Source organism: Erpetoichthys calabaricus, chromosome 12 (assembly GCF_900747795.2).
Source record: "Erpetoichthys calabaricus chromosome 12, fErpCal1.3, whole genome shotgun sequence".
NCBI classification, from domain to species: domain Eukaryota; kingdom Metazoa; phylum Chordata; class Cladistia; order Polypteriformes; family Polypteridae; genus Erpetoichthys; species Erpetoichthys calabaricus.
In genome coordinates, this window is record NC_041405.2 from 13,099,018 (window position 1) to 13,111,406 (window position 12,389).

The following is a 12,389-nucleotide window of genomic DNA, read 5'->3' on the forward strand; positions in this document are numbered from 1 at the left end:
AATTAAAACTAAAGCAAAAACTGGTCACTAATTAAGAAGATATTAAGAATGAAAACCTGTAGCCACTGCGGCCCTCCAGGCCTGGAGTTTGACACCCCTCCTCGAAAGGGTTTCTTGCAGACCGCATCCAGTTTTCCTTCAAGACGTTACCTGTATTTTGCTGCATTCATTTCCCCTCACAACCCTAACAAGGGCCTGATGCAGAGAAGCATCCTACGCAGTGATGTTTCTCAGTGAGGATGGTGTGTTTTGTTTGCAGTGTTGAAACACAGTCTGATTGCAAAAGCTCAGTTTTGGTCTTACCAGACCACAGAACCTTCTTCCAGCTGACTTCAGAGTCTCCAATGTGCCTTCTGGTAAAGTCTAGCGGTTTTATTTATTGTTAATTGTGGCCTTCTCTTTGTCACTCTCACATAAAGCTGAATCGGGTGAAACTCTTGGCATGGTTGTGTTTCTGCACAGTCGCTCACTGTAGCATGTAACTCCTTCAGAGTTTCCATAAGTCTCTTGATGGCCTCACACACTCATCTTGTTTAGTTTTTTTGCAAATGGCCTACTCTAGGAGATTTACAACACTGCCATACTCGTTCCATCCCTTCATGATTAATTTAGCTGGATATTCAGTGACTTGGATACGTTCTTGTCTCCATTCTATGTCCTTTTCACAGAGTTGCTCCGAGTGTTCTTTCTGTCTTCATTGTGTAAGTTAGCCCACCATACTGACTGTCCATTACCTGGACCTTCCACATTCAGGTGCATTAACATCAACTGAAACCTCAAGACAGGTGATCTCTATTGAACTAATTCTTGGACTTCTAAAACCAATCGATTGCACCAGGGATGATTTAGGGGTATTATATTAAAGGGATTATGTGATTAGCTATTTTGTGTTTTATATTGTCTCTCTATTCTAAAAAAAAAATCTTGGAAGGAGATGAGACATGATTTTCTTGGAGTGACACTTATATGTCCCGCGAGACGAGTCCACACCTGGGACTAGAAATAAAGGACAAAGAGTAGATGACAAAGTATAACGTCATAAAGAATTTAAAAATGTTGGCGCGGTACACATGCAGAGCAGGTTAGAGATAATGGAAGTACGAAAATTTGAAAGTCTCAAAAAAAGGATAGGAAAGATCGCATTAGCGCAAACAAATGGAAATTATTACTTGGTGAAATAACGGAACAGCGAAAAGAGATTGAATATATTGTTTGGATTTAAACTTTAAGTCGGAGACTTGTAGATTTAAACTTTAAGTCGGAGACTTGTAGATTGTCTAATTCATATTGCCAGTGAGAATTAAAAGATTCCAAAAACGCTGGTGCTATGAAGTCCCGTGAGACAGAGACTTTTAATATGAGATTCTTTCAATTCACGCCCTACTTACAGCTATTTTCAAACAAGACCACGATCATCTAACCTCAGTTGTGTGAATGATTTTGTCAGACACACTCCCTGCGCTCTCTGCTCTTATAAATTTTAACAGGAGAATATACGTTCTAGATGACACATCAAAGACTAAGCGAAGAAGAAAGAGCAAAGGGTTGAGGGCGTGACGGACCTGCAGCCTCAGGTGGTGAAGCAGCAGCTGCTCCATGGTCTTCATCACATGTGACATCAGAGCGACAGGCCAGAAGTCATTCAGCTCACTAGGACGATATACCTTTGAAACTGGGGTGATGCAAGATGTTTTCCAAAGCCTGGGGACTTTCCCCTGTTCCAGGCTCAGGTTGAAGATGCGCTGTAGAGGACTCCCCAGCTCCAGCGCACAGGCCTTCAGCAGTCATGGCGATACTCCATCTGGACCCACTGCTTTGCTGGCACGAAGTCTCCTCAGCTCTCTGCTTACCTGGGCTGCTGTAATTGTAGAACAGTAGAAGGATGGGTGGAGGGTGCAGTACTCCGAGGTGAGAGTGGGTTAGGGTGGTCAAACCTGTTAAAGAAGTTGTTCATCTGGTTTGCTGTCTCCGTGTCTCTCTCGATGGTGGCACCCCGCTTCGAGCTGCAGCCAGTGATAATTTTCATCCCATCCCACACTTTCTTTATGCTGTTATTCTGCACCTTCTGCTCCAGCTTGCTCCTGTACTGCTCCTTCACTGCCCTGAGCTGGACTCGGAGTTCCTTCTGCACGTGCTGATCACCACCTTTAAAAACCCTTTTCTTCTGGTTCATCAATTAATAGATGTTAATACATCAATAATACATCATTAATAAATGTTAGTTATTGTTCTATAAGGACATAATGCAAGGAGTCGGACACAGGATTTAGACAACTCAGTCCATGAAGTTTATTCGTCAAGGTAATCACTCACTTGTCCCAATATCACATCCACATTTTTAAAGCTCTCAGTGTTTCTGCATCGAGTACATGACTCGGTAGCCTGTTCCCGATTCACATGACTCTTTTTGTGAAGAAATGTTTATTGGTTTCTGTCTTAAAGGCACTTCCCGTTAATTTTAACTGGTGTCCTTCAACACGAGATTTAGTGATTATTTCGTGTTGTCAAAGAAGAGACAAGTGAGCCACTAAAAGAGTTGGAGCAGCCACCCGTATATTGCTTCCTGGCTGCAAAAAAGTTAAGTGTTGTGTACAATTGAGTACAGATTTGTGTCCAGAACAGAACTATCTTGATGAGGCAAAGATGGCGGTTTCAAAGGAGAGGACAGGAAGTGATGTCATCAGGGCCAGAACTGGAAGTGATATCATCATGCACTGAACCGGAAGTGACATCATCAGGCACAAAAATGGATGTCACGTCATCGGGGCTACAACCGGAAGTGACATCATCATGCCCTGACTCGGAAGTGACGTCCTCAGAATCAGGTGGAATTTCCCATAATCGGTCTGCAGAGAAAGGGTCGATACACTCTCCCACCCTCTGGTCTGGCATGGGATTACCCTCATTCAGGCCCTTTAACTTCCTCCCATGTGAATATATGTGACAGTGTCCACAACATTTTTGGGTGGATTCCATTACGATAGGTTAGCCATGTAAATAATTTGTTTTCTGCTGAAATTAAAATTGGGAAAGATTCTTATTGGGTCCCCGGTCCCATAAGCAGAATTTTTTTGGACATATTTTCCTTTAATTTTCTAGTCTTGTCAAGATATTAAAGAGCAGATGTACCGATAAGTAACCCTGTATTTATTTGCAGGTAATTTATGTGTTCCGAAATCCTAAAGATACCATGGTATCCTATTTCCACTTTTCCAAGATGATGAATGACCTGGAAACAATGCCATCGATTACTGAGCTAATTGAGAGATACTTAAATGGAAAGGGTGAGTGATGGAAGGCTTTGTTTGCTTTTCTTTCTTTTTTATTGGTTTTGACATGCATGGACCAAATAACGCAGATTAATAAATAGTGTGTGAAACATGATAATAATATAGTGGGATCAAGTACAGTGGCCATGACTCTCATGTTCCTAAAAGGAAGTACTTGGGCTGTTGTGTACTGCTGATGTTTGGTTTTTTTTGCTTGCTTGTTTTCTGGGTTTGAGGAGCATGAAGGACATCAAGTCAGCTTTTATAATGCAGGGTTCTGCTAGTCTTGTAGAGTTAGACATATAATACATAAGTCTGGAGACAACTATGACTGAACATGGCTTAAAAATGTGAGAGAACAATTAGATGGTTCATGAGGTGTCCAAAGTATCAGGTGGAGCTCAGAATAGAGTGGTGAATTAAATAGCAAAGCCCAGTGGTACTGTGGATAACCTGGTCCAACGGACAGCAAACCCGTAGTTAACCACCTTACTCAAAGGATAAGTGACTGTGTGTCTGTCGCTGTGTCCATCCAGTTGCTTTGTCTCTGTTTTTCCAAAAGATGGCACATCACAAACATTAACTCTGCTTTTACGATTTCCATTCCAAAGGACCTATAACAGAGACTTATGCATTACATGGTGCACTGCAAATATTAGCACTGATGACTACATTGATTACATAGATTTCAACCCATCTCAGGTGGGTTGCACAGCTAGTGATAAATAAATTGTCTCCTGTTAAACATATACAGTAAATCATCAATGTTCGTCCGTTTAACTTTCGCAATTTGGTTTGTAACCCCTTTTTTCTTTTGCATATTTTGCATGTTCATGGGGTTCACATCTATATACACTAAAAAAAAAAAAGAGAGCCGCAATACGCTAAGTTTGAGGAGGCAGCTAGCAGCCCACTTGATGTTTCACTGGTCTTGTTCACCCTACTCAGACAGTAAAGATCTCCCCCATGTATTTGTTGCATATTTTCATTGATTTTCTTAAAATTTCAAGTTTGTATTGCAATTATACATCCAAAGCATGGTGCAAGTCCATTGGGCATTAAGCCGTCAGTGAGGCACCTTAGTGAGAAAACAAAGGCGTTAGATAAACTTCAAGCCAGAATGTCGGCTGCAAGTTTGATGTTAATGAATCGACTAGCAGGCCAGAGACTTTGGGGCTGCCAGCTCCATTATCGATCGCAGCCTCACGGTTAAACATGAACTCACCTCAGCTATGCTCACATACAGCAAGATCTTTAAGGATCTCAATTGGCGCATGAAGCAGACATCGCTGATGGATTAGATTAGATTAGATTAGATTAGATTAGATTAGATTAAATTAGAGAGATAGATACTTTATTAATCCCAAGGGGAAATTCACATACTCCAGTAGCAGCATGCTGATAAAGAAAATATTAAATTAAAGAGTGATAACAATGCAGGTATAACAGAAAATAACTTTGTATAATGTTAACGTTTAAAGGGTGGAACTGAAGAGTCGCATAGTTTGGGGGAGGAAAGATCTCCTCAGTCCGTCAGTGGAGCAGGACAGTGACAGCAGTCTGTCGCTGAAGCTGCTCTTCTGTCTGGAGATGATCCTGTTCAGTGGATGCAGTGGATTCTCCATGATTGACAGGAGTCTGCTCAGCGCCCGTCGCTCCGCCACAGATGTCAAACTGAGTATGGAATATTATGCAAAGCAGGTGTGTCCTTTATGATCTCCAACGATAGTCATGAAGGAAAGAGTATTGGAGATGATGTGGACACCTCGCCAGTCTTGGTCTTTTCCAACAGAAACAACTTTTTTTTTTTAATTTTTAAATGCTAGCATAAAAGCTCACTATTGAGAGAGAAGGTTTTTTGCATGTTACCGACTGAATTTTGTGTACTGTATTTTATTCCATGGTATCTGTGTTATGAGAGGTGCATATTATCAAAAATAATGTTATGTTATAAAGAATTGTATTCAGAAAAGTGCATTTTGAACTATTTCTAGCAAAAGATTGCAGTTTTTGGTTTTTGGAACCTAACCCCCTATTTCCCATAGGTTCAATGTATTAACATTCACGTTTTCGACTTTCACATCATTTCTTCAGAACCACTAAAGTGGAGGACTGACTGTAAATGTTCATTATTTTCAGTTATCTACAATACAATTCAGTCAGTCATTATCCAACCTGCTATATATCCTAACACAGGGTCACGGGGGGTCTGCTGGAGCTAATCCCAGCCAACACAGGGCGGAAGGCAAGAACAAACCCGGGCTGGACAATTTAAGATATCTCAAATAAATTTCCCTATATCTCAAAATAACTTGCTATCCATTTTCTGATAACGGAAATTCATTTCAACGTATCTCAAAATAACTTCCTGCTCATTTTGCGATATCTCACATGCATTTCAAGATATCTCAAAATAGACAGGAACTCCCATTGAAAGAATAGGAAATTCTGCAGGAAGTGATTTGAAGATCTCTCAGTTTCTGGTATATTAAAATGCATGCAAAGTCCAATTGAGATATTTCAAAATATATTTGAAATATTTTGAAATGATGAGAAATCTGAAAGTGTATTTGGGATATCTTGATATGCATGGATAATATCTCATAATGTATTACAGATATCTTAAAATATAAGCAAACATTTTTTGAGAAATCTGGAAACAATACTCAGATATCGCAAAAGGTAGGCTCCATTTAAGATATCAGAAATTTATTCTGAGATGCCTCTAAATGTTAATTATTATATATAATTTTCTGGCATGATTAGCTGGCATAACTATAGACTGTTTATTATGTTTGGAATGGGCCAACATTGTGTTTATTTCTATTAATTATTCTTTTCAAAATACAACATTTTGTGTTGGTTTTTTTTAATGGAACATTCCAGATTTTTTACAGTTGCTATTCATTGTTGCCAACCATGAGATTCACATCAACGTGGCATCTGGCAACACTGCCAGCATAAAACATGGTGGTGAACTTGTCTCAGTGCTCAGGTTTTGGGTGTAAGGAGAAAGAAAAACAAGTGAGAAAGTCCAGAAACTTAAAATCAGTCAGGTTTACTTTGGAGAAAATCACGGTAGGAGGATGAGATGATGTTTAGTCGTATCATATGCATAAAGGAGGACGGCCCGTTTGGAAAAGTATGGTAGCTGTTGGTAGAAAGAAAAACTGGCGGAAAGAAGAAGTTTACTTGGTGGCAAAGAAATTGAAGGTGATGTGTGTGAGGGCAGAGGATGCTGCAGAGATGGATGAAGGTGTTTAATGGAATCCCACTATGTCACTGGGCAGCCAGTGATTAAAGTTACCCCCAGGTCTTATTTCATGTGTTTTTAATTGACTGCTTTCTGAAGCTCAATTTTGGTTGACACAACAGTAAGATTTATGAACTGACTTGACAAAATTATGTTTGGACATCTAAGGCTTGTTCATCATTAAGATAAGAACAATAAAAGAAATTGTGATGTAAAGGAATCTTACGGTAGAGAGTCAAATAAATTGACAATAATAAATAACATGATACGTGATGATGTGCATACTGCTTTGAATATTTATACACTAGGAGTCAGAGAAGAAATGATTTTTGCTTTAATATGTTAGGAACCAAAGTGAGAGTAAGAGGGAAAACCTTTGGAGGTGTATGTTCAAGATCGTTTTTATACAAAAAAGACACATAAATTAATTTATTGGAAAAATTACTAGAATATGGAAACTACAAGGGACATTCAAAAAGTTTCTGCACTTTTATATTTTCATTGGAAACAGTGATGGCAGAAGGAGTAGTAATTGAGCATTAAAAAGTTGGTACGATGCTGGGAAAATTGCAGCGCAAATGAAGATAACTTTATAGAAAACTGATGTGATTTGTTTTTGAAATTCTTAATAAACAGAGTTAAAAAAAATGCGGAAACTTTTTGAACGTCCCTTGTAAATGAAGAAAAAACGATTTGAAGGGATCAGATCAATTTATAGAAAATGACTGAACAAAGTAACTTATTGTTTCCTAATACCTAGAAAAAGATCTCAAATATCTTAAACGTGAAATGTTCATGTGGCGCAGTGGTAGTGCAGATGCCTCGCAGATAGGAGACCTGGGTTTGCTTCCCGGGTCCTCCCTGCATGGAGTTTGCATGTTTTGCTCCGGTTTCTTCCCACAGTCCAAAGACATGCACGTTAGGTGGATTGGCGATCCTAAATTATGCTTGGTTTGTGCGCACTGTGGTGGGCTGGAGCCGTGCTTGGGGTCTTCATTTCCTGCCTTGCACCATGTGCTGGCTGGGATTGGCTCCAGCAGACCCCCATGACCCTGTAGTTAGGATATATTATGGTTGGCTAATGGATGGTTGAAATGTTCACTTTTCACTAAGCGGGGTAGAAACACTTTTATATGTTGTTTTTTTAATATCTAAAAATTTGAATAGTTAAGTTATTAAGCTAATCAAAAATTAACTTTTTAAAAACATGAATGGATTTATTTTATTAATGTCACTTTTATGTAAATGTCAAACAATGAAAAAGTGAAAGAACTGAAGGCATTTCAAAAGGCAATAAGACTGGCTGTCCTACCCTCTACACCAAATTATTGCCCCTCTTCACTGTAATATTACTAATCCTTTGTTTCTTGCTCTGTTAGTTCTTGGAGGCTCCTGGTTTGATCATGTCAAAGGCTGGTATGATCACAAGGACCAAGTGAATGCCCTCTTTTTATCATATGAAGAAATCAGCAAGGTAATTCATCTGATGTTCATTTCTTAAAAATAACGAATGCTTTGATTGAAAGGGAACAATCTATGTAAATCAATCATCTCACTTGGGTACCCGCTAATTGCCAATGTGAGGGGAAGGAAATCTCAGAATTTGTTGTTTGATGGGAAAAAGAAATGTTTGCTATGATGAAGTTCCTGTCAGGATACTGGAAAAGTACATTTAAAAGAAAGCTTAACGGTATGTTTCATGTCTGCCCTGGTTTACATCGTGACAGTCAATCAATCTATTCTCCATTAAAACTTGTGACAAAGTGGGGTGTTATGGCGCAGACCTCATACCCAGTGCATCAGTACAGTCCTGTAAAAGGTTCAGAAGAGTAATTTATTGCCCAAAACTAATTACACAAGGGAGGATTAAAAAGAAAGGATTGGAGCATGTCAACCTTCAGTTTTGTAGTGGTAGGGGTGAGATTACCTTTTCTCTTTTTTATACCCCAAGACATCAAAAATAATACCTGAAAGTTAGTAAAAACAACAATAAAGCATAACGTTCACATAACTTAGAGCCAATACGTAACACTATCACCAAGCAGGTGATTTGAAGGCAGAAAGTATATTTAATAAATTCTTGTAATTTGGATTAGCAGTAATTCATATTCTATTTCCTTGTGAAATTACTTCAGCTACACTCAGGACTTTTCACTTCTCTTTGGAACCATAACTTTGTGTTGGTTTTGTCGATTGGTTTCTTTTATATCTTTGGCATATATATTTGGTTATTATAGAAACTAATTGCATTAGCACAGTTAATGTATGTTATTTTGTTCAATAAAGCCAAAAGACGATTGTTCCTTGGGTTGCAAGGTGCTAACATTCCTAAAGTTAAAACTGCTAAAGCGAAACAACTCTCTCAAGAAACATCTCCGTCTATTGTGGCCAGATTCCAGTGTTACAGTGACAGACGACTCTGGGACTGTGGCCTTAGATGCTCTGTTTCAGAATTTCAAAACAAGTAGCGAAAAAGAAAAGATTCAAATGGCCAAAAGTTTGGAATCACCCAGAGATCTCTGTTCAATATCTACTGGCTGTCTGCATGCACAGATAATAAATGTGAAAAACAGAGATTATTTCTTATATAGGAAATGCATGTGTGGCATGGGTGTGTTTGTTTGGTAATTTTAAACTGTGTTTCATGCATTAAAATCACAGATTGACTCTAACACTTTACAGCCTGATAACATTATGTTTTTTGTCATGCCTTCCCACCTTTAGGATCTCCGCAGTGCAGTTCTAAAAATAAGTAAATTCGTTGGCAAGCAGCTGGATGACGCCACCATTGACAAAATTGTAGAAAAGTCCACTTTTAAAAACATGAGGAATGATCCAAAAGCAAATTATGAGTTCATGCCTGATCATGTTGCCGACAAGAAAAAAGGACGTTTTATGCGGAAAGGTAACTGATGTTCAGCTTCACTGAATTTTAATGTGGTTTAAAGTTCTCTTAAAGTGTATTAATTTAATATATTATAGTTCTGATTTATACTTCTCTCTATCACTCATTTTCTTTCCTGCCAGGAACGCTCAAAAAGTTTCCGCACTACTTTTTTAACTCTATTTATTAAGAATTTCAAACATAGTCACCTTCATTTGTGATGCAATTTTCCCAGTGTGGAACCAACTTTTTAATGCCATCAGCAAAATATATTTTTGCCTTCACCGTTTACAAGGAATATATAAAAGTGTGGAAACTTTTTGAATGTCCCACGTACAGTTAGGTCCATAAATATTTGGACAGAGACAACTTTTTTCTAATTTTGGTTCTGTACATTACCACAATGAATTTTAAATGAAACAACTCAGATGCAGTTGAAGTGCAGACTTTCAGCTTTAATTCAGTGGGGTGAACAAAACGATTGCATAAAAATGTGAGGCAACTAAAGCATTTTTTGAACACAATCCCTTCATTTCAGGGGCTCAAATGTAATTGGACAATTGACTCAAAGGCTATTTCATGGGCAGGTGTCGGCAAGTCCGTCATTATGTCATTATCAATTAAGCAGATAAAAGGCCTGGAGTTGATTTGAGGTGTGGTACTTGCATGTGGAAGATTTTGTTGTGAACAGACAACATGCGGTCAAAGGAGCTCTCCATGCAGGTGAAAGAAGCCATCCTTAAGCTGCGAAAACAGAAAAAACCCATCCGAGAAATTGCTACAATATTACGAGTGGCAAAATCTACAGTTTGGTACATCCTGAGAAAGAAAGCAAGCACTGGTGAACTCAGCAAAGCAAAAAGACCTGGACGTCCACGGAAGACAACAGTGATGGATGATCGCAGAATCATTTCCATGGTGAAGAGAAACCCCTTCACAACAGCCAACCAAGTGAACAACACTCTCCAGGGGGTCAGCGTATCGATATCCAAGTCTACCATAAAGAGAAGACTGCATGAAAGTAAATACAGAGGGTGCACTGCAAAGGTGCAAGCCACTCATAAGCCTCAAGAATAGAAAGAAAGGCGAGATTGGACTTTGCTAAAGAACATCACAGTTCTGGAAAAACATTCTTTGGACAGATGAAACCAAGATCAACCTCTACCAGAATGATGGCAAGAAAAAAGTATGGAGAAGGCGTGGAACAGCTCATTATCCAAAGCATACCACATCATCTGTAAAACACGGTGGAGGCAGTGTGATGGCTTGGGCGTGCATGGCTGCCAGTGGCACTGGGACACTAGTGTTTATTGATGATGTGACACAGGACAGAAGCAGCCGAATGAATTCTGAGGTGTTCAGAGATATACTGTCTGCTCAAATCCAGCTAAATGCAGTCAAATTGATTGGGTGGCATTTCATGATACAGATGGACAATGACCCAAAACATACAGCCAAAGCAACCCAGGAGTTTATTAAAGAAAAGAAGTGGAAAATTCTTGAATGGCCAAGTCAGTCACCTGATCTTAACCCAATTGAGCAGGCATTTCACTTGTTGAAGACTAAACTTCAGACAGAAAGGCCCACAAACAAACAGCAACTGAAAGCCGCTGCAGTAAAGGCCTGACAGAGCATTAAAAAGGAGGAAACCCAGCATCTGGTGATGTCCAGGAGTTCAAGACTTCAGGCTGTCATTGCCAGCAAAGGGTTTTCAACCAAATAAAACGTTCATTTCTAATATTTCCAGTTATTTAATTTGTCCAATTACTTTTGAGCCCCTGAAATGAAGGGATTGTGTTCAAAAAATGCTTTAGTTGCCTTACATTTTTATGCAATCGTTTGTTCACCCCAATGAATTAAAGCTGAAAGTCTGCACTTCAACTGCATCTGAGTTGTTTCATTTAAAATTCATTGTGGTAATGTACAGAACCAAAATTAGAAAAAAGTTGTCTCTGTCCAAATATTTATGGACCTAACTGTATGTAAATATATGTATATATTGTCGTCGACTGAGGAAAATCACAGTCCACAAAACTAAATGTTAGGGCACCAACTGGTTCTACCCTTTTAATATATACAGTGTTATATATACAGTGTAGGCACTCGATGGTACAAGAAGGTTCAAGAAAGTAAAGAGCAGCAAAACAAAACAAACTCAGGGTGGTTTAACGTTCTGTCGAGCGGTCAGAATCTGGATGGGAGCTTCGTTCATCAGTAGGCTCTCTCCAAAATGAGATGCGTCATGCAAGGAGCATCTCAGATTTATAGCGGAGGGAATGGAAGGGATGGAGTCAGTTTCTCTCTGTGGGCGATTTCTCAAGGGCTGTGGGAGAAAAAGGAGATGAATTTGTCAGTGACAGCACCCCCTTGTGTCCTGGAGTGGTAGTGCAGAAGGTGACCCTCAGATGTGCATGCATGACAATATAAAAAACATACACAAAGACATACTGTATATAGATATATTCATTGCGGACCATAATAGGGCACTTGTGAGCCATTTACAAACCTAAATAAGGCCCAAGAAGGCCAAAGTACAAAAAAACGAAAAGCTGACTTATGGAGGCATTACATTAAAATTATAAAGAATGAGATAGCAATAAACCCAAGTGTCCTTCTGTTCTTGTCCATATACAAGGTGGGGTCTGCCTTTCCATTACTAGTGATGATCGAAACAGGCAAGTTTCAATTCGCATGCAGTTTCTCAAAACTGCCACTAAATCTGTTATGGAGATGACAAATGAACAAAATCCACTATAGTTTGTTTGGAGGTTTTCAAAGTTTTTTGATGTGTAATAAGAACTACTTCTCCCTAAAGCCTCATTCACTCTACTATGTTTACATCCGTCCTGCAGCCGTGTAAAGCTTTAAATCATAACACAGCAATAAAATCACATCTATTTATGCATTTCTTTCACATTACTATCATGTACATTATAGGGGCTTCTCTGCTATAAAACAAACTACACGACGAGTCGCCACGAGA

The 12,389-nt window shown here is 39.0% G+C and overlaps 1 protein-coding gene and 1 long non-coding RNA gene across 9 annotated transcripts in view; one reads left to right on the forward strand and one right to left on the reverse strand.

The window, feature by feature from the left end:
• Nucleotides 1–12,389, forward strand: part of LOC114661888 (amine sulfotransferase-like) — a 164,806-nt gene that overhangs the window by 119,099 nt on the left and 33,318 nt on the right. For 2 of the 8 annotated variants that reach the window (XM_051934608.1, XM_028815111.2), the window contains exons 3-5: nucleotides 3,158–3,284; nucleotides 7,902–7,996; nucleotides 9,247–9,427. The exons of 5 other annotated variants lie outside the window; for them this stretch is intronic. In XM_051934608.1, the coding sequence (XP_051790568.1) occupies nucleotides 3,158–3,284; nucleotides 7,902–7,996; nucleotides 9,247–9,427 (403 nt within the window). The remainder of the gene's footprint in view (nucleotides 1–3,157; nucleotides 3,285–7,901; nucleotides 7,997–9,246; nucleotides 9,428–12,389) is intronic. One more of the 8 variants, XM_051934610.1, reaches the window with a different exon arrangement.
• The window catches only part of LOC127529791 (uncharacterized), a 97,471-nt gene that overhangs the window by 51,048 nt on the left and 34,034 nt on the right, over nucleotides 1–12,389 (reverse strand). The gene's annotated exons all lie outside the window — the stretch shown is intronic.